A 24083-nucleotide genomic window follows, 5' to 3' on the forward strand; every position below is an offset into this window, starting at 1 on the left:
GATTAGACACCATGATTAGTGCACAGGTGTGCCTTAGACTGTCCACAATAAAAGGCCACTCTGAAAGGTGCAGTTTTATCACACAGCACAATGCCACAGATGTTGCAAGATTTGAGGGAGTGTGCAATTGGCATGCTGACAGCAGGAATGTCAACCAGAGCTGTTGCTTGTGTATTGACTGTTCATTTCTTTACCATAAGCCGTCTCCAAAGGCGTTTCAGAGAATTTAGCAGTACATCCAACCAGCCTCACAACCGCAGACCATGTGTAACCACACCAGCCCAGGACCTCCACATCCAGCATGTTCACCTCCAAGATCGTCTGAGACCAGCCACTCGGATAGCTGCTGAAACAATCGGTTTGCATAACCAAAGAATTTCTGCACAAACTGTCAGAAACCGTCTCAGGGAAGCTCATCTGCATGCTCGTTGTCCTCATCGGGGTCTCGACCTGACTCCAGTTCGTCGTTGTAACCGACTTGAGTGGGCAAATGCTCACATTCGCTGGCATTTGGCACGAACCGGGGTTCACACTGTTCAGGGCAGATGGCAGACAGCGTGTGTGGCGTCGTGTGGGTGAGCGGTTTTCTGATGTCAATGTTGTGGATCGAGTGGCCCATGGTGGCGGTGGGGTTATGGTATGGGCAGGCGTCTGTTATGGACGAAGAACACAGGTGCATTTTATTGATGGCATTTTGAATGCACAGAGATACCATGACGAGATCCTGAGGCCCACTGTTGTGCCATACATCCAAGAACATCACCTCATGTTGCAGCAGGATAATGCACGGCCCCATGTTGCAAGGATCTGTACACAATTCTTGGAAGCTGAAAATGTCCCAGTTCTTGCATGGCCGGCATACTCACCGGACATGTCACCCATTGAGCATGTTTGGGATGCTCTGGACCGGCGTATACGACAGCGTGTACCAGTTCCTGCCAATATCCAGCAACTTCGCACAGCCATTGAAGAGGAGTGAACCAACATTCCACAGGCCACAATTGACAACCTGATCAACTCTATGCGAAGGAGATGTGTTGCACTGCATGAAGCAAATGGTGGTCACACCAGTTACTGACTGGTATCCCCCCCAATAAAACAAAACTGCACCTTTCAGAGTGGCCTTTTATTGTGGGCAGTCTAAGGCACACCTGTGCACTAATCATGGTGTCTAATCAGCATCTTGATATGGCACACCTGTGAGGTGGGATGGATTATCTCAGCAAAGGAGAAGTGCTCACTATCACAGATTTAAACTGGTTTTAGATCTTTGAGTTCATCTCATACAAAATGGGAGCAAAACCAAAAGTGTTGCGTTTATATTTTTGTTAAGTATATATATATATATATATATATATATATATATATATATATATATATATATATATATATATATATATATATATATACGAGGTCTATCAGAAAAGTATCCTACCTTTTTATTTAAAAAAAAACTATATGGATTTGAATGACGTGCGATTACACCAATCATGCTTGAACCCTCGTGCGCATGCGTGAGTTTTTTCACGCGTGTCGGTGACATCATTTCCCTGTGGGCAGGCCTTGAGTGAGATGTGGTCCAGCCCTCTCGGCTGAATTCCTTTGTTTCACACGCTGCTCGAGACGGCGTGCATTGCTTTATCAAAATTTTTTATGGACCCGTGAGGAATATCCGAGTGGACACTATTCGAGAAATTAAGATGGTTTTCGGTGAAAAGTTTAACGGCTGATGAGAGATTATGGGGTGTTTCTGTCGGTGTAAGGACTTCCCACGGAGCGGGACGTCGCGCAGCGCTTCCAGGCGCCGTCGTCGGCCTGTTTTGAGCTGAAAACATCCTAATTTAAGGCTTAATTCACCCAGGACGTCGTGAGAGAACAGAGAAGATTCAGAAGAGGCCGGCATGAGGACTTTATGCGGACATTCCACTGTTTAAGGACATTTTGTAATGAAAGACGTGCGCGCACATTCGCTGAGTCGTTTCTGTGACGACTCGGCGAATCTGTGTGCACTGCGACAGGAAAAACACCTCTGTGTTGAAAACCATTTGTAAAATTCAGGCGTCTTGTGATGGCTTTCAACAAGTGAGTAACTGAGAAATTGTTTAACAGCTTGGGCATGTTCCAACTTGCCCGTTAAGGTTTCCAACGGAGGTGTTTTTCCTGTCGCGACCCCCCGCAGTTGGGTCCGGCCGACATGCGACTCTGCCCGCACGTTCTTTCATTACAAAATGTCCGTTAACAATGGAATGTCCGAATAAACTCCTCATGCCGACTTCTTCTGAAAGTTCTCTGTTCTCTGACGACTTCCTGGGTAAACAGAGCCTGAAATGTGGAAGCGCAGATTGCCATCAGGCACTGTGGGCCGTCCTTAAAGCGACACTACCAGACCAAAATCTCTCATCAGCCGTTAAAATTTTTACCGAAAACCAGCTGAATTTATCGAATGGTGTCCACTCAGTTGTGCCTTACAGTTTTGAAAAAATTTTTATAAAACAAAGCAGCAGTCTCTGAGCCATTCCTAAACAATGAAAAAACGACGAGAGGGTGGGCCACTCCTCACTCAAAGACTGCCCACAGTCGAATGACGTAACCGACAGGCGTGAAAAAAACTCTTGCATGCCCACGAGGGTTCAAGCATGTCTGATGTAATCACACGTGATTCAAATCCATATGGTTTTTGAAAAAAATAATGTCAGATACTTTTCTAATAGACCTCGTATATATATATATATATATATATATATATATATATATATATATATATATATATATATATATATATATATACACACAGTGGTGGGCACAGATAACCAAAAAATTTACTTCGATAACATAAGATAATAAGATAACTGAAAAGTTATCTTTGATAAAGATAAACCGATAAACCACCCAAAAATGTATCGGAAGTTACAGATAATCGATAACCGATAAAGTCCGGTGTTGTCTATGGGACATTTGCAGTTAATAAAGAGCTGAAATTGATTTTTAACACGATGGCTTTTGAAAGCATCAAAAGCGGTAAAAGACCTAAAGAATAAGCAAGAATGTTTGACCATGCTGCCCCCTGCAGGAAGCAACACAGACAAATCCTGAGAGTACCCACGAAATGAACTCTTTACTAATCATAATCATTTTTCTTTCAACATTCTGCCCCTACTGGAAGCTCTTGTTTACAACAGCGCTCCCACCACAGAGGCATACTAAGAGCAGCCATAAGGCCAGCTCCTTATCAATTTCAACACTCCGGTCAGGCGGAGGTCTTGAAAAATAAAGTCATACTAACTTATGGTTTTTTGCAAATACTGACAGAATAACTCCATTAATGTCAATTCTGTCATTTGTACAAAGTTAAAATATAGCATATATCTTTTAATGTTGAATAAGGCACTAATTCTGAGGTTTTGTAACAAACACAGACTGCAAAGCATTCTGGGTAAAAGTGCTAAACAGTGATTGGTTCAGTAATCCATTATGTAAACCAACATGTTAATGTGATGTGTGTCGTAAATGTGCTTTTGTAAAATATTCCATTTTTATTTGTAAAAACAGGCATTTTTACGGAGCCCTGGAAGTGTCATCGCAATTGCATGTTTTAAAACTTTTATGATGTTGTAAAACATGCACTCAATATTAGTAAGTAAGTAAGTAAATTTATTTATATAGTGCCTTTCACAGACATAAGGCCATGTACACACGTTGTCGGGCATTTGTAAAACCGAATATCTTACCCTTTCAGTTTGGGGAAAAAACTTCATCCACACTACGTCATTTAAAAAAAAAATCCATCCACATCGAACCGTATAAATGTGTTGTAATTAGTCTGCCAAACCTTTGGGTGGCGGTACTGATTAAAATTCTATCCAATCAGGAGCCTTATTCTCTTGTCGTCACTTCCACAAAAACTAAAAACATGGCGCCAACCTCGTTCGTGTGGACCGATAAGGAGTCGGAATTACTTCTAACCGTAGTTTTAGAATACAAAGTTAACAAATATATGCACACAAAAAGCGCCTGGACAATGGACAATACCAACACTTTGAGAGCAGCCATGTACCCAGATGTTTAATACTGCCATGAACACTCCTGGCCAGTAGATGGCAGTAGCGGCCTTGAAAAAATGTCAAACAAAATTCCAGATAATCCGTGTCTGCTACATTTAAGATGCGTGGAATTTAACAAACGCAAATACACTAACGTCTATAAACCCAGAGAATATATTCATGAGAGTTTTAGGCACTAGAGTTTAATGCTGTTATCTGTGGACCCTGAACAGAGTGTCTGAAATGCATTTGTCCTGTCGTGAACGTCTGAGATTACCTTATGCTACCCATAATGCATTGCTGCCTGGCACAGCATGTGCTCACAAAACCTTAAAAATTAGCACATTACTTTAAAACGAAAACATATATCTGATATTTTCACTTTATAAACTTCAGACATGACAATAATTTTAAATAACTTGTCTAAAATGAGTGGTTAAAATTTGAACATAAGTTAAACATGTATGCCTCTGGATGACTTGGTGACATTGTGATTATATTAGTATGGTGTTAAAGGAAATTTTTTTTTTTTTTTTTTTTTGGTCACCAGTTCTCCTTTGCTTACAGACGATAGAGTGGTTTCTGTTTGCAGAAAAAATGTGTAGCAGTGTAACAATGTTGGTCCCTTTTTTTTCTTTCTTTTTCCTTTTTCTCTTTTTTATGTGTGTATGTTATTTGATTTCTGTCGCTTTGTTTGTTTATTTGTTTTGTATACTTGACAGGAACGTTTGGGGGTTCTTTACTGTTCAGTTGTTATTACAGTTTGTTCACCTTGTATATAAATCTGCAAAACTTTAATAAATATATTTGGCAAAAAAAAATCCTGCAGGACAGCAAGGTCCCCCTGCTCAAGGCACCACATGTCCAGGCCCGTTTGAAGTTCACCAGTGACCATTTGGATGATCCAGAGGAGGCATGGGAGAAGGTCATGTGGTCAGATGAGACCAGAATAGAGCTTTTTGGAATCAACTCCACTTACCATGTTTAGAGGATGAGAACAACCCCAAGAAAACCATCCCAACCATGAAGCATGGGGGTGGCAACATCATACTCTGGGGGTGCTCTTCTGCAAAGGGGACAGGACGACTGCACCGTATTGAAGGGAGGATGGATGGATCATGTATTGCGAGATTTTTGCAAACAACCTCCTTCCCTCAGTAAGAGCATTGAAGATGGGTCATGGCTGGGTCTTCCAGCATGACAATGACCCCAAACACACAGCCAGGGCAACTAAGGAGGGGCTCCGTAAGAAGCATTTCAAGGTCCTGGAGTGGCCTGGCCAGTCTCCAGACCTGAACTCAATAGAAAATCTTTGAAGGGAGCTGAAACTCCAAACCTGAAAGATTTGGAGAAGATCAGTATGGAGGAGTGGACCAAAATCCCTGCTGCAGTGTGTGCAAACCTGGTGAAAAACTACAGGAAACGTTTGACCTCTGTAATTGCAAACAAAGGCTACTGTACCAAATAACACTGATTTTCACAGGTGTCAAAATACTTATTTTCAGCAGTAACATACAAATAAATTATTATAAAATCATACATTGTGATTTCTGGAATTTCTTTTTTTAGATTATGTCTCTCACAGTGGACATGCACCTAAGATGAAAATTTCAGACCCCTCCACGATTTCTAAGAGGGAGAACTTGCAAAACCGCAGCTGTAGATAGATAGATAGATAGATAGATGGATGGATGGATGGATGGATGGATGGATGGATGGATGCATGCCAAACAGGAAAGCATGAGAATATGTGAATTAAATCTCGAGAATGGATTGAGCCTTGGGAGTATTGAACAGAAGCCTGAGAATATTGGATGGAAGCCTCGGAATATGGAATATTGTCAAGGTTCATTAAGTATTCTCAGGCTTCCATTCGATATTATCAAGGTTCAATCCATATTCTCAGGCTTCCATTCAATACTGTCAAGTTTCATTCCATATTCTCAAGGTTTCCAATCAATAGTCTCAGGCTTTGATTCAATATTCTCAAGGTTCAATATATATTCTCAAGTTTCCATTTACAACCCCCATTCCAATGAAATTGTGACGTGTGAAATGTAAATAAAAACAGAATACAATGATTTGCAAATCCTCTTCAACCTATATTCAACTGAATACACCACAAAGACAAGATATTTAATGTTCAAATTGATAAACTTTATTGTTTTGTGCAAATATCTGCTCATTTTGAAATGGATGCCTGCAACACATTTCAAAAAAGCTGGGACAGGGGCATCAATGCTCAAAGAACACCTGTTTGGAACATTCCATGGGTGAACAGGTTAATTGGAAACAGGTTAGTGTCATGATTGGGTATAAAAGGAGCATCCCCAAAAGGCTCAGCCATTCACAAGCAAAGATGGGGCAAAGATCACCACTTTGTGCACAACTGCGTGAAAAAATAGTACAACAGTTTAAGAACAGTTTCTCAACATTCGACTGCAAGGAATTTAGGGATTTCATCATCTACAGTCCATAATATAATCAGAAGATTCAGAGAATCTGGATAACTTTCCACACGTAAGCGACAAGGCCGAAAACCAACATTGAATGCTAGTGACCTTTGATCGCTCAGGCGGCACTGCATTAAAAACAGACATCATTGTGTAAAGGATCTTACCACGTGGGCTCAGGAACACTTCAGAAAACCATTGTCAGTTAACACAGCTTGCCGCTACATCTACAAGTGCAAGTTACAACTCTGCCATGCAAAGCGAAAGTCACACATCAACAACATCCAGAAACGCCACGGGCTTCTCTGGGCCCAAGCTCATTTGAAATGGACAGATGAAAAGTGGAAAAGTGTGCTGTGGTCTGATGAGTCCACATTTCAAATTGTTTTTGGAAATCATGGACGTCGTGTCCTCCGGACAAAAGAAGAAAGAGACCATCCAGATTGTTACCAGCGCAAAGTTCAAAAGCCAACATCTGTGATGGTATGGGGTGTGTTAGTGCCCATGGCATGGGCAACTTACACATCTGTGATGTGATGGTACCATCAATGTTGAAAGATACATCCAGGTTTTGGAGCAACACATGCTACCATCCAATCAGCATCTTTTTCAGGGACGTCCCTGCTTATTTCAGCAACACAATGCCAAGGCACATTCTGCAGGTGCTACAACAGCATGGCTTAGTAGTAAAAGAGTTCAGGTACTAGACAGGCCTGTTTGCAGTCCAGACTTGTTGCCCATTGAAAATGTGTGGCGCATTATGAATTTCAAAATACGACAATGGAGACCCTGTGTTGTGTGGGCCGCTGAAGAGGAGGTACTGCTGGCCCACCACCACCAGAGGGCGCCCTGCCTGGAGTGCAGGCTCCAGGCACCAGAGGGCGCCGCCGCCTCACGGGAGCAGCTACGGTGACAGCTGTCACCCATCACCTGAGACAGCTGACGGCAATCATCAGTGGGGTATATCAGCAGGAGGGCACCTCCACCTCATTGCCGAGATATCGTTTCTACCGGAGAGGTAACGTATCGAAGCTAACGGAGTGTATCTTTTTGGATTGTGCTAGTTTGTGGATTACTGTTCCAACGAGAGGTGGAGGTAACTTCCCTGCTGTTCGGAGTCCTGGGTGCAAACGCGCCCCCATCTAACTGTTCTTTGTTCCTCGCCAGCAGTACCAGGTCCGACACGCGGAGGCAGTGGCCACCTGGGAGTTCGGGACTTGGCGGCTCCAGTATTCCCGGGGTCCTGTGGCGGAGGAAGCCGTGTGGTTCCGGTCTTACCTTGGAGAGGCGTCTCCTATCTTCGAGCCTGCCCACACGACACTTTTGTGAATTGACTGTTGTTCATTTCCGTGATTGGTTGTATTCGTTGTGCACATTCACAACAGTAAAGCGTTGTTATTTTGACTTACTCCATTGTCCGTTCATTTGCGCCCCCTGTTGTGGGTCCGTGTTCCTACACTTTCACAACACCCTGGACTGTTGAACAACTGAAGTTGTACCTACAAAGCTTCAACAATTAGTGTCCTCAGTTGCCAAACACTGTGTTGTTAGAAGGAAAGGTGATGTAACACAGTGGTAAATATACCACCGTCCCAGCTTTTTTGAAACATGTTGCAGGCATCCATTTCAAAAAGAGCAAATATTTGCACAAAAACAATAAATTGTATCAGTTTGAACATTAAATATCTTGTCTTTGTGGTGTATTCAGTTGAATATAGGTTGAAGAGGATTTGCAAATCACTGTATTCTGTTTTTATTTACACTTTACACGTTCTAACTTCAATGGAATTGGGGTTGTAGTATTCTCAAGATTCAATCTATATTCTCAAGTTTCCATTTAATATTCTCAAGGTTCAATCCATATTCCCAGCTCAATATTCTCAAGATGTAATTTCCATATTCTCTTATTTTCCTGTTTGCCATGGCATAATATATATGGTCTTTTGAAGCTATACAGCATCACCTGCAAAAGGTTGAAACTGTAATCTGTACCACAAAATAACAACACAAGGACATTTGAATAAGACAATCACTGGACACTTCCACACACATTGGACTTCACACAAAAAAAACACATTCGAAGTTTGGAAGAATGCAAAGCTAAGGGCCCCTTCACACATAATGCGAATATGTACAACTCAGGGCAACTCCCATCAAAACAGCTGGTATGAACGCACCACGAAACATTGTGCCGACGGGCAGGCGTGCACAATGCCGGTGCGACGGTTCGTGCATGCAGGAACACCACCCGGCCCGCGCATGTGTCCTGCTGGTACGCCGCACTGACACCGCGTCATGTGGAACAGCACTCACGTGGGTGACGTGACAGTCAGAATGCCTGCTGCGTGTTATGATCTGATAGTCCGTTTCAATCTGGGGGCAACCTGCCAATGGGCTGCAGCGTGCTATGTTTTTATTTATATCCACATAATGACAGCAAGCAGACACATGCACGTCACAGTGGGCAGTTCTTAGTCCATGTCCGTCCAAACACAGTACGTGTTGTCCAGCTGGGATGTCCAGAACGACAGATCTCCACAACCACTTCTGTCGGCGGCCACACCTTCGGTCAGTTCAGCGCACAGACCAAAGAAACACTCGTGGGGCACGTAGACAAATTTCACTGCCAGCATGACAGTGGTTGTCTGCTGACTGTTGTCATGTTAATAGTGCAAATGGCCACACATTTTCTAAGTTTCATGCAAGCGGTGTTAGATGTTCGTGCGTGTCACCTGGAATTTGGCTGACACCTGCCGCGAGAGGGTTCGATGTGCTCGCACTGTGCATACTCTGTTGTTCAGCCATTGGTGTGTGCAACAGACGTAGCAACAGGTGTATGAGGCATTAGAGGCAACTACGACTTTACACGTTTTGCACACAATTCCTGCTTCATGTGCACTTTATGCGCAAATCAACTAAATTTGCACTATGTGTGAAGGGGCCCTAACTGGAACACCCAATTGCATATAAAACTACCAATGACCAAGCTCAAAAGCAAAGATCACTTCAGTCACACAAAACAATAGGAGTAAGATCATTTATTCAAATATGACTATCATGACAGGAGACACTCACTCTGCTTTTATTGTCACAGGTTTCATGGTCTCCTTACTTGTGATAAACTCATTTTTCTCATCATCCCTTGAGAATCTTATGTTCTTGGCTCAGCAGGTTACAATATTGCAGAATTAAAGTAAAAAAAGGAAGCAATAATCACAAAATGGAAGTTAGTGAACTATGTTTTCAGTCTCTTATAGCTCCCTGAGGAGGTGATGGAAGGCATTTTCACTGCACCACATATGAGAGCGGTATACAGCTAAAAGGACTGCACCATTAACTCTGTCACAACACCGTGGAGCAGTGCACCATCCCTAATAGCAGTAATATTAAGCTGCACTGATTAAACCTTATATAAGATAAACACCATCAGTCACATGATGAACAAACTAACTTTTTCCCACTTATACTCATTGTTTCATGGGGTTTTTTGTAAACAATGCAGTGAAATGTTGCGACTTTCTTGAAATCTGTCTGTCAAACAGAGCATGTTTCATGTGTGGCTGTGCGGTTCCTCACTCAGGCAGGAATTTCCATTTAAATTGGTGGAACAGAATTACGTGCAAGCAGGAGCAGAATGCATATTGACTTACAAGATAAAGTGACTGAGTATAGACGGCATCAATCAAGACAAAATGAACATTTGCAAATACAGAATAAGCACAATTATAAATTTTATCATCCATGAACACAGGAGCAGGTTACTGATTTTTGGAAACAATAGTGTGTATTATGTTGCGCACAGATAAGAACTCACTATGCTGCTGAGTCGTTCAGCTGGTACTCTCGCGACCGTGCAAAGCAGCTCTGTATGCCGACGTCAGCCCACAATCGCCTGATGACATTGGCCAGGTCGTCGGAGAGAATGCCCTGCTCTTCTGCAGCCGCAGACAGGGCAAAGAGCTGCTGCGCATCATCCTGCAGAGGGCGATAGGTCAAACACATTCCCCTTAATAATTGAAGGGATTTCAAACTTGCAGCCCAGGGGCTTGACAAGGCACCACAATAAATAATTTGTTCCCCAAGTTAGGCCCAAGTTAGTATGCATTACCTTAGATTATTAAAGGTGTCTAGAGACCTCAGAACCACACGAACTCAGTGCCAGTGGTACCGATACTATCTGGGAACCACTACGATTTCGATACCACATGTATTAATCCTCTCCCTCCCAACTCTTCTGTACTTTGCTGCACGGTGAAACCGTCTGATAAGACCGATGATTTCATTCATCACAGAACGTACTGTAAACAAACTGTATCTGCATGAATTACCGACTAATCCCATTTAAGTCAAAATAGGAGCCATGGTACTGTCAAGACATGAAGTTTGTAAAATGTGTATAAAAAGATTATAATTTTGCCTGGGCTGAAGAGGATTAATGTCATACGTTTTGGTCTATATCTCCCTTAATATTAGTCCTATCGAGCTACTTTTTTAACATGTTCCGGTAACACTTTATATTAACTGCACGCTATAAAGCATTAGTAAAGCATTTATAAAGTGTAAGTAAATGTTTAAATAACTACTTGTTAAACATTTATAAAGCGTTCTTTTTTATTAGCCACTCATTGGTAAGAACATAAATAGATGGCTTAATAATTATTAATAACAAAATACGTAATGTCTTTATAAAACATTTATAAATGATATTTTAATTCTCTATAAACCATTCAATAAAAGTTGATCAATACTAGTTCATCATTTACAAACATAAAATCAGACATTATTCATTAGTGATTAGTGACATTATTCATTGTCTTTACATTTTTTTCATCACAAATTATTAAGCATTCTTTTTGATTAGCTACTCCAGTTAAGGAGGTCGTTATATTGAGCTTTTTCACAGTGCCATCTTTTTTATTTTTATTATTAATATTATTATTTTATTTTTATCAAATTCCATCTGATATACGTCACTGGATGTATATCAGATGTTGTCTAGGGGTAAGATATCCAGGGGAGTAAGATATACTGTTACACCGGAATAACTGCAAGAAGAAAACATAGACTTCAAATTTCAACTTCACAAATGATCAAGATGGAAAAGCGCTATATAAATGCAGTCAAAAAAAAAAAAAAAAAAAGCTCCACAGTAGAAAAACAAACTCGCCTGAAAACAGCTCGACCTCCACCGTGTTTACAATTGATTTGGGCTTGAATCAGCAGGAGTCATTCTGGGGATGACGTAGCAACAATATGGCCGCGGCTAAGGCCTGAAATAGAGCGCAGGCTTCAGACAGCTGTTGTTTATCCTTCACCTGCGCACTCATCATCAACTATTATTGTTCAGGATTTTTTAAAATATCAACATTTCATAATTTTTCGTGATTAATTGTGCACATTTTATGGTGTCACCCACTTTTTAAACATAACAGAATGCAACAAAACTGCAAATTATTTAGAATCTATAAACACTGGTTAACATGACATCCTCTGTTTGACTGAGTGGACGTGACACAGCAAATACACACTACCTGCACAAATAATCAATGCTGCAGTGCAGCTGCAATCAAGTCTGCTACCTCTGATTATTTGAGCACTTCATTCTAAATAAGTGATATTTATTTATGCAAGCCATGGCCGTGAACTACTGCCAAGGAAGTACAAGTCATAACAATCCTGATGATGTAGTATGTACCTGATGCCGTGTATTGACTTCTTTGTGTACAGACTGCTGTCTGCTTTCCTCAGTCCAGCGAAAAATGTCGAGCTCTTAATCCGACGGCGCTTGTACTTAGATTAGATTAGACAGAACTTTATTAATCTCTTGGGAAGACTCTCTCGGGGAAATTGAGGTTCCAGCAGCATGGTACAGCAGCACACAGGGTAAGAAGCACACAGAGTATAAAAAGTGAAAGTAAAACACAATTTGCAAATATATACACAAATATAAATACCAGAAATACTGCTCGCTACTGGTTTAATGGCTACTACTGTTCCTCTCCGTCTTCAAGTAGAGACGTTCCAGCAAATACTGCAAATGTCTCGAGATGGTTTATGGTGTACTGGATTTATTTTCTGTTTTTATGTGTGTTACAAGAATAAGCACAGTCAATAAAACAAACCCCGCCATGTTTGGTTTTAAGATAGGTAGAGGTGGGCGGATCGATCCTAATATCGATAATATCAATACCAACGCTGGTATTGATATTGAACGATCCTCATATAAAAAGATCAATACTCAAGCTTTTTTCTCTCCTACACGCACTGACTGCTGCGCATGCAGATTCATCAAAGTCTACTTTCTGTCTGTAAGAGCAGCGCTGCGCTGTGTCACACAACACGGAGCAGCGCACCCTTGTATTGTGGTTTGTCAGCCCTCTACCTCAGGAGATTTTGTTCTAAGTTGTGTTGAGTGATATTTTTTTTTAACAAAAATGTTGATTGTGATAATAAAGTATTTTGTTGTCATGTACAATATTTGGAGAAATTCTATCCTAGGTCTTTTGGATCCTTTGGATCTATGAAGCTTAAATAGGAAAAAGTATCAGTATCGGCATCAATATCGGCAATACTGGGCCTGTTTTTACTTGGTATCAGATCAATACGAAAATTCCCGGCATCACCCACCTCTAAAGATAGGTGCTATTTCTGCTTGTGAGCACAAAATACATAGAACCAAAACTGCATGCTAAATGGAACACAATGGCAAATGGTATGAATAATCCATATCACATGACATATATGCCACCAATCAAATGACAAGGATCTATTTACGCTTTATATAAAATAGATTACTGCAGTAACTGTGGATCAACTATCTGTTGATTGCTGATTTTCTTCCCAGAATTCTCATTTCTCAGCATCACTGGGAGCATGAAATGAATAAATCTTCTCAAAACACCATTTTGAATGAGTCATGTAAAAAAAAAAAAAAAAAATCAAAATGCAAAAAGGTATAATTAATCTCCATTCTGGCCGGCTCTTGCAGCAGTGTTGTGTGTGTCATGTGCGTGTGTGTGTGTATCTGTATGCGTCAGCATAGCAGCAGATCTGAGATCCTGCATATATCGCATGCACAGAAGCTCCTCTGTGGAATAGCTGTGTGTAAAATATCTACAGCTGTGTAACACAAAAGAAGCAAATGAAATAGATGCACGTTTTTATTAGCCACTCTCATTTTCAGTCATCTCTGACTGAAAATGAGGGAAAAAAGGAGACGATCCAATTGAAGGACATTGTGCAAACACACACACACACACACACAGCATCGGGCTGCAGGATGGGACAGGGTTTTTTTTCTCTTTTTTTGGTCATCATTATGAATAATTCAGAATGAAAGACGTTGCATCAAATTATGATTGATTCTTCACACAGAAATTCATTCCGGTGTCTTCTTATCCTGTCGAGTGGTGGATCGACAGTCTTCTTGTGGCCGTTTCATGTTTTTAATATGTGCGTTTTTTTTCCAGCTCACTGATGCTTATTTACCTCATTCTTGCTGGAGATTAATCACAACCTAATGTTTATTTAGAGCCAGATACGAGTTCAGTCTGCTGAGGTTTGTGACCTCACAACAGTGCTTCAAAGAAGGGGGAAAAAAAATGTATCTTTGATGGTTTATAATTGCAACTGATTTTTTTTTATATCTTGTTCATGTCAGTATTCACACTATTTGTCATTTCTGAAGTCTGTCGTTCTCACCTGCTTCACGACACACACCTGCACTTCCTCTACTAGTTATAGTCTCCATTTATACCCACCGCTTCCCCTCAGTCATCAGCAGTGTTACTGCTCCTGTTACTCTACCTCAGTGGTGTAATGTCTGCGACCGATCCGGCTCTTTTCAACAATTCTTTAGTTTGACTGAAGCGAACACAGTCTGACTAGGGAGCCACTGTTTTTGTCAGCGTGCAAAAAAAATTCACTGGATACCCTAAATATAACCTACAAACACAGCAGGAGGGAGATGGTGGTTGAACATTTCCCCATGTGATGGTCATAAAAATGGATTTTGAATTCATTCAGAGGTTTACGACACGTCTGGTGTTGTAAACCTCAGGACACAAACTCACAATCTTTGGCATGAGAGGCGGCTGATCTGACTAGTCGGTTCTGGCCTGAGTGGCCAGAGTATCCTTTGGCTGTCCGGGGAGTGAGGCCTATTGATTATCACATGCACAGCGCCTCCTGCTGGCCTGGAAAGAAGTACGAGTGTGGGCGGAGAGGTCTGCAGAGGCACTTCAGGACTGCTTTAACACCACAGACTCGGAGGTGTTCAAGCAAGCTGCCTCCCACAAATCCACCATCTAAGTCCAGGAGTACCAATCAGAAGCTGTGGCTGACGGGACAGGTCTACAGGCTTCTGAAGGCTCGGAATGCTGCGTTCAAAGCAGGAGACCAGGTCGGCCTGAGAACAACAAGGGTCAACCTGTTAGCATCAGAGAGGCTAAGAGGCAGTACTCCAGGAGATACTGTAGCTCACCGCTTCAGTGACAGCAGAGATTCACACCTGTGACAACTCCACCTCTCAGCTGAATGAGCTGAACGTAGGGATGAGCGGGTACACCACTATCTGTATCTGTTCAACCATCTAAATGATCTGTATCCGTATCTGTACTTATAGTGGGCGGGGCCTAAACCGAAAGTGGATGTGGTTTAATCTGAAATGGATGGGGCTTAAATCAGTACATTATTTTAAGTCTGAAATTGATATGGATTGATCAGAAGTTGCTATATTTATTGTTTATTTGATAACTATTTACAGAACAGCCTCAGAACTGAGATTCAAATCAACATTTTTGATCACAAAAGTAAGAGAACTATTACAGAAGAAGTGTTTTTTATGAACTCAGAACATGAATATTCTTAAGTGTATGAATTAATATTTACAGAACAGCCTCAGAATTGAGATTCAATGTAGTAGGAAATGATGAACTATTAAGTATGCATGAACAAGAGTTGTCATACTCAACACAACTTATGATCAAACTGTGATTTTTTTTTCAATTATTTATTTTTACTACCTAATGTTCTTGGCATTTTTTTCCACACAAAGTTAAACAATATTAAGATGTGTGTGTGTGTGTGTGTGTGTGTGTGTGTGTGTGTGTGTGTGTGTGTGTGTGTGTGTGTGTGTGTGTGTGTGTGTGTGTGTGTGTGTGTGTGTGTGTGTGCCTCAAGGCCACCACTATCATCCCGGTTCCAAAGAAGTCCTCATCCTCTGGCTTCAGTGACTACCGACCAGTTGGACTCACCCCCATCCTCATGTAGTGCTTCAAACAGCTAGTCATGGACATGGAGCACATTAAGTCTGCACCTCACCCCCACCCCGGACCCCTTCCAGTTCACATATCAGTCCAATCGCTCGACCAAGGATCCCATTGCCACTGCCGTGCACCCAGCTCTAACACATCTGGACAATAAAGACTCATATGTCAGAATGCTGTTCACTGACTTCAGCTCAGCATTCAATACAATCATCCCCCAACAGCTGATCGTCACTCTGAACCGGCTGGGACTGAACACCTCACTGTGCAACTGGCTGCTAGACTTCCTGACAGGGAGACCAGAGGCAGTGCAGGTTCGGCGCAGCAACACATCCAGCGTCATCACCTTGAACACGGGAGCCCCTCAGGGATGTGTCCTGAGCCCCCTCCTCTTCACCTTGCTTACCCATGACTGCACACCAATGCACAACACCAACCTCCTCATCAAGTTCACGGACAACACAACCGTGGTGGGTCTCATCAGCAACAATGAGATAGGAACTACAGGAACGGCACTCAACAGCACTAAACTCCCTCCCTGCTCTTCCCCCATTTCCTCTGTTGCCCCCCTCACACACAAACTCTGGATCCTGACCCCCCTCGTGCCACCTCACAGACACTGAACATATCTCCAAGGACTGCTTATGCATGACGTGCACTTTAAATTTGTGCTACCACAAGGTACCTCACTGACCACATTCTACTGTCTATCGTATTTACACCGTATATTCATTTTATATTCCACTGTTGTGTTTGTATTACTCTGTATTGTCTGGGATACTGAGAGTAACGGAACTTCAATGCCCAATATGTCTGTGCATGCATTGCAGAATTGACCAATAAAGTTGAGTTGACTGACTCACAGAAAAGGTAAACAGTTAATAATATGATCATTCACTGGAACCACATTCCCAAACATGACGATTTGCTGTTCATCTGTTGCATGTGATAAAAAAAAGCCTTTTCTGTTAATATGAGAAACCAGCCTGAGGCTTCATGAAATCTGCGAGGGATATTTTTATTTTGCAATACACTACAGACAATATTTTTAGCCTCAATCAACAGTGAGTAGGAGTCTTAACCTTCATGAACCACTGTTCTCTGTTGCCTCTGGCTCCAACCTATAACATGTGGTAATTAGTGTTATTCCAGTGATGTTCTTTTGGACATAACATCAGATATGAGGACTTTTTTGCACTGAAATGTTGGAGTACAATCAATCATTCCACAGTGAGTCTGAGTCACAGCGTGTGATGCTTTTGTCCTCTTTGGCAATGCAAATCTTGCTCACTCAAGCAGATGTAACTAACGTGTACACTTTTAGTTATATGTGCTTTTATGCATGTGTATGGATCACGCATCAATAGATGATGTCTGGATTTATTTCTACAGCAGTTCTGCTTGCATGGGTTTGCAGGCCAGTCCACACAGTATCATGTGTAGGAGTCTGACAGCCGTTTAACAGAGAGAGAGACAGAAAAACATAAAGCATGCACGCTGCCCTAATGTGCACAGCAGAGCATTCAATCCATCTATTACACATTACTGACACATGCATTTGCTTCACACTGAAACTGCACCGACTGACCTTTACACACTGACGTCAACATGACAGCTTGTTTAAAGCCTGATGATTATCCACAGCTTGTTTTGGGTTGCTGCTAGCAGGGTGTCTTGGGTGTGTCCCTCTGCTTGTGTCTAAAGTTGTATTCTTTCTTATGTGGTCTGTTATTTGCAAGTGTTAATTAGGGCTCATACTGATTATTTACACACACACACACACACACATATGGCCTTTTACTGTGGCCAGCCTAAGGCACACCTGTGCAATAATCATGCTGTCTAATAATCATCTTGATATGCTACAACTGTGTGGTGGGATGAGGATTATCTTGGCTGTGCTCACTAACACAGATTTAGACAGATTTGTGAACAATATTTGAGAGAAATAGGTATTTTGCGTATATAGAAAATGTTTTAGATCTTTGAGTTCAGCTCACAAAAAATGGGAACAAAAACAAAAGTGTTGCATTCCTATTTTGTTCAGTGTGTAATGAGTGCAAACATAATCACAGATAAAAGTAAATGATTTGTGCAAAGTACACGTTATCCCAAAAACAGTGCCACATAATCATTTGACTGTAATTCTGCAACGGTTAATATGAATTCTTTTTTTTCAAATGTCAAGATATATGTGAGGAATTTCTTCTGATGTAGTTTGAGACTGAACCAATGAGGATGCCACTTAGAATCTCGATCAATTGTGCAAATCCAACAACAATATCAACGTCATTTTGCAGTTTGAAAAGCTCCAGAGAGAAAGACAATATGGAGGATTGTAAAGAAGTTTGTTCAAAATGTTAACAAAGGGAGGTGCACATATTGAGCACATCTTGTGAATGCCAAAACTCTTACAAACTGAGGTGAAATTACAAATGAACACGAGAGATAAAATTCCCTGAGATATACTTCAAGATGACATATGACCTAGATGTGTGTCGCAGAGCAAACTGTTTTATTCCTCACTTTAGAGAACAACATAAATCTAATCCTTGCACTGTGGATGTCCTAATAGCATTATCTTTCCTTGGTGCTACAAAACATATATATATTCTGGTCTAGTGTTTGTTGTTTAAAAAATGTCCAAAGGCACAGCCATACAAAACAGTTACTGCTCCCAAAAACACCCTTTATTTACTGACCCAGTCAGTGACATAAAAATGGATCAAAGTGCGATTAATTTAGATTTTTTTTATTATGTTTTGGGTGTTGTAATTAATCTAAATTAAGGTGTTATTTTGACAGCCATAGTCAGAATCAGAATCAGAAATCTTATTGTCATTGTAACAATGTGACATTGTACAATGAAATTAGGATGCCGTCTTTATACCCCCATCACACATAGCCAGAATGAGGCCGAATGGCGTCAGAATGACGATTCGGCCCACATCCAAAAATTGTTGAGTTGCAGTTCAAAAACATTCTGACAGCCATCTGTGAGAGTAAATACAGTTGAGCCCAACTGTCTGGAGGCCCCGAGTGTGTTACACATGTTCAAAACCCTCTGTGCACCTTTGAGATGGGACACCTATCCGACGGCAGTCCATGTGCAATCTGAGCACCTTCTGACCGCAATTTACATATTCTGATGGTGGAAAAATAGGATCCGAAACAATTTGAGCACGTATGAGGGAACCTCGAGATGGATCTGGCACGGCAAAGCCTGCCAGTATGACCTGCATGTGCCATGTATAATAATGTCCATCTCCAATGTCCCCCCACACCCCCAACCCCTCGGGTGCGCCAGCACAAAGGAGTTGCTGTTATATCCACAATAGAACTTACAGTACAGATATTCGTCCATTCCTTCCCATGGGTGACTTAAATAATGTGAACTATTGTCTCCATCGTATCTGTATATAACATGGGCAGCTGCACCTCTCTGTGGTCTCATGCGCAGTAACGGACCATTGCACGCATCAGGCTCGGAGCTGAATGGATCTCACCGCTGTAATATAAAATCACCTTTTAGGAGATATGACGTGGAACTGTTGTGCCAGGCCATGACAGCATTAATAAACATGAATCTCACCTCCAACAACAGTCCATGAGTGTTTCACAGTGCAGGGTGGATGTGGCACTGGGACCGCAGCCTGTGGTTAAAATCCTCTCACCCAGCTGCTGTGTGTTGTAATCAACCACGCAAAAATAAATCCCATGTGACAGTCCAACCATTACGGTGTCCAGAGTTGTGTTGTGCTGCTGAAGTGAACCAAAACACAAATACAATGTTGTGTGGGCCGCCAGAAGAGGAGGTACTGCTGGCCACCACCAGAGGGCGCCCTGCCTGAAGTGCGGGCTTCAGGCACGAGAGGGCGCTGCCGCCACGGACACAGCCGGGGGGTGAAGCTGTCACTCATTATCTCTTGACAGCTGTCACCCATCTACACTACATCATCTCACTCCATAAAGACCGGACGTCATCTCCACCTCGTTGCCGAGATATCATCTAACTGTGAAGGTAATATTCTCTGCTATTCTGAGACTGTATTGTTAGTCTAAACTCTTCTTTGCAGCGTTTTCCTGTTGGTGTGTCCTTATCTGTGAGATTGGCGTAAAGTGTGGTCCGCGACGGCTTCGCTTCACCACTCCAACCAGATAAGTGGTTAGAACAGGAGCTGCACGAGTGTGTGATTAGAGGTGAGGTGACTTTCCACCTTATGACTGTTTTTGTTACTGGGTGCCAGCCAGTACCAGATCCGGACAGTCGGGGACGGTGATCACCTGGGAATTCGGGACATGGCGGCTCCAGTATTCACCAGGTTCGGTGGCGGCGGAACTCGTGTGTTCCGGCTCTTCTCAGGACAGACGTCTTCTATCCTCGAGCCTGCCCACACGTCACCTTTGTGTATTGACTGCTATCAGATTCTGAGATTGTCTGTATATTTGTTGTGCACATTCACAACATTAATTGTTACCTTTTGGCTCATCTATTGACCGTTCATTTGCGCCCCCTGTTGTGGGTCCGTGTCACTACACTTTCCCCAACATAAAAGAAATTAAGTTCCCTGGAAAGGCTGCGTTTGACGCATGGGACAGCATGGCCCACCTGTCAACAGTGTCCAGTAGCTGACAACGGACGCATGTGTGCCGCATGCGTGCGCGCACACATAGCTGTTCATTCAGCCATTATGAACAAACACACACAGCAATCATGTCATCACTCCAGCACCTACTCTACGCACACGCACGTGAGGTCAGTAGCGATGGGAACTGGAGGATAAGCGCAGATGTGGATTGCACGACGGAGTGAGTGAACGCACCATGCCAGTTCTGACGCATGGGTCCGGTCCATACATTGGTTGTACTCTGGTGTCCAGTCCTGGCAGGGACAGTGCCAAGGAAGGAACACAGTGCTCCCTCCCACTCCAGTCAGTGTTTGCCATCCAGACATTTGGACATCAGCAGTCTTCAGTGCCTTTTAAGGCCGTCTGACGGCAGTCTGTGTCATCTACCTGTTGTCTACATATGCTGTGGATGCCATCGTGTAGGTGTGGACAAGGTAGTTTTGATGTGTTCTGACACTGCTGACCACGCCTCTTTCCCTTCCGACTGCATCCAATTATGGCAATATTTACCGTTTCGGGCTGGTTCCTGCACTTTCTTGCTATGTGTGACTGGGCTTTACAGTGCATGTATGTAAAAATATAAACAGGTAGATTAAGGGTCTAAAAAAGAGTATCATTGCGGATTGTGCCGTAGAGGACCGCGTCACCAGACCTGAAGGACGAATTCCTCTCCTTCAGCAGCGTCTGACCTCACAGGTCATCCAGAGTTCCTCTGGTTTTGTGCATGCTCCTGCACAACACCGTCGCGGGGACGAAACCATCGCAGCGGGATCGTTCACGCCTGCCCGTCAGCTCAATGTTTTCGTGGTTCGCTCATACGAGCTGTTCCGCCGTGATTCGCCTTGATTTGTACTTATTCATACTATGTGTGAAGGGGCCCTAACAGACTTCCACACATAAAAGAAATGAGAAGCACCGGGTGCTGCGTCCAAAGCGCGCCTCCATCTTGCAAGTGGACTTGCACATGCTCTTCACTGTGTACCAATGACTGTCAAGACAAGGTATATAGGGTTCATGTAGATTAAAAAAAGAACACACAAATTATATGAAACAAAATTCAGCAGATTAAAGATGACAGACCACCTATCAAACGTTCTTTAATGGATATTAGCTTTCAAAACAACAAATTAATTTTATGGTGTTTTGCTGATGATGTAGAAAATCTGGCCAAGTTCTAGAGATGTTAAAACGTGCCATGCCAGCAGTTCTGAATAAATTCAATGACTCCCCACAGCAGCCTGTCTGCTCTTTTTTAAACATCCATCTTCTTCCATCACTGCAACGTGGAGCAGAACAAAGAGGCTCAGCAGAACAGAACATACATATCAAATGAACACTGGGAATTAAGTGATCCCACACTTATACTGCTTAAAACCTCAAACACCTATCACAGTTGTATTTGTGTTATAGTTTAATTGAAATCCAGAGGAGGACTGATCTAAATCTATACAGACTCATCTAGTATTTTTGTGAAACAGTGTTATATTTATTGATTTCAAAGAAAAAAATGTTATTTTGGTCTCGGTGATCACAAAAAGACAGATAAACAATGATGTGAATGGGGGGAGCAGTTTATTTGTTAAGGCCTGTGGGGGGGGGAGATCCGGATTTGTCTGCAGCTATCTTATCTGGTTTTTAGATACAACACAGTTTCAAATTATCAGTAAAGTATGATATCCTTGAAGCAGGGGTGGTGGACAAGTGGGTAGTGTGCTTGGCTTCACTGCGGAAGGTTCCCGGTTCAAACCCCGCCCTTGCCATATTTCTCTACGTAATGTGGAGTTCCATCAGGAATTGGCATCGGCCGTGAAAATTTTTGCCCAATCAACATGCAGATCCACTTTTTCTTGTTCTGGTGCTTTCCATGCACACCTGTTTCTGATTTGCTGATTATCACCTGGGGTTATATAAGCTCACTGGGTGTGTTAGTTCCTCACCAGTTTGTTGTGTCTTGTGCCTTCATTTCAGCTCTGTACCTGCCTCCTTGTGTGTACCTGACCTCCAGCCAGCTGCTATGACTACGCCTTTTTGCCTGATGATTTTTGTACTGCTGCTTTTCTTTGACTGCCTACTCTGCAATCCACTACAGTAAAGCCTTCTAAAAACCAGAGCTGTTTGTTTGAGCCATGCATTGTGTCCAGGAATTCCTGACATCCAGCTGACAGTTATGAATATTTCAGAAGGTGAAAGATGGAACGTACCATCTTTCACCTCCTGAAACATTCATTCCATGAAAACAATGTAAAAATATTAATTGTTTCATATATCAGCTAAAATAATGTTTGTCATTTGATATTATTTTAATTTATAAGCAACCGAAAAGGGACTTACATTTTGGCGTTCCTCACTGGTGCTTAACAGTCCAACACAAACTTAAATAGGAGTCCAGTTCTCAGTCAACTTGCAAAATCAGCTAGATAGTTCAAAATAATTCTGACGATGTAGTCCGTGATACATTGAAAAATCGCATCAGAAAATTTGTCCAGATTTTCATCCTAACAGCTCTTCATGCCTCAGTGGCTTACAGTGTAGTGGATTTGCTGTTATGTGTGTGTGTTACAAGAATTAGCACAGTCAATTAGCTCGTTCAATCGTTGCCGTAAGCAAAACAAACTCCGCCATGTTTAGCTAAACACCACCACCACTAGTGTGTGCGTAGGTGGGGGTTCACAGTGTGCAATGGTACAAAATGTATGGAACCAAATTTGCCACGGTAAATGAATGAATAATCCATGTCACATGACATACAAAGCACCATCAATGACAAGGATCCACTCAACCGTTATATAAAAAGGATGATATCTTCATCACAGAGCATCAGGTTCAGTTCAATACCACAATCCTACACTTGCTGATTCAGCCACCGGGGACCCTGCATTATTGTCCATCAAAATACTGTGTAGAATACACATACAGCTGAGCCCCAGTAACTTGAGCAAATTGGACACAAGTTATCTGAAACCACGAGTTAATTAAGTTGACCAAAAAAACTTCAAATCAGCTTACTTTGCCATATTATAATAGTTTCAAGCATTTGTAGCCTGATTCCTTCCTGGATGGTGATGATTTCTTCATCTGAAGTGGGTTCAGAATCTTCTTTTCCTCCTCCGCTGCTGCAGTCAGCGATGATTGCCCAATCTGAACCAGCAGTAAGCATCTAAAGAGTTGCATTCAAAAACTTTGAATCATCAGGAATCTTCCGCACAGAATCGTCCACAATCATCGCTGGCCTGCCAGCAGCCGAAGGAGGAAGAAGAAATCATCGTCCAGAATCGTACGCACGACGAGCCCTCCCAAAACGGTCAGATCAAAATAGATTTTATAGGTAGTGTAAATTTTCAGGATCACAACTTGCCTTTGAGTAAAGCTGAATCATGACTTACGCGTGCGTGGGTTAACAGGCTCAGCTGTAATAACATGCACATAAAGAGGACACAATATAACACAAAATAATATGCTGCACCTAATAATAAATGACAAAACTGTCTGCATTCCAAAATGGAACAGATGCATCTTATCATGCCACAATATTTTAATTTTATTGAAACAAAAGATAAAAAGCACGCACAATAAAATACTCAGTATAGTAAGAAGTGGTGTCTGCAGTATTTTAATCTAACTCATATGTTCTACATTATGTATTGTTTTTTAAGGACCCATATTGATTTGCCACAAACATGTGAGCAGAACTCAACA

General features: G+C 42.1%; 1 protein-coding gene across 1 annotated transcript in view; it reads right to left on the reverse strand.

Annotated features, from left to right (window-relative positions):
• LOC117506762 (guanine nucleotide-binding protein G(i) subunit alpha-2) overlaps positions 1 to 24083 on the reverse strand; it is a 243715-nt gene that overhangs the window by 95123 nt on the left and 124509 nt on the right. Inside the window, exon 4 of the mRNA XM_034166349.1 lies at positions 10308 to 10468. Coding sequence (XP_034022240.1) covers positions 10308 to 10468 — 161 coding nt within the window. The remainder of the gene's footprint in view (positions 1 to 10307; positions 10469 to 24083) is intronic.

The sequence above is a fragment of the Thalassophryne amazonica genome, chromosome 3 (assembly GCF_902500255.1).
Source record: "Thalassophryne amazonica chromosome 3, fThaAma1.1, whole genome shotgun sequence".
NCBI lineage: Eukaryota > Metazoa > Chordata > Actinopteri > Batrachoidiformes > Batrachoididae > Thalassophryne > Thalassophryne amazonica.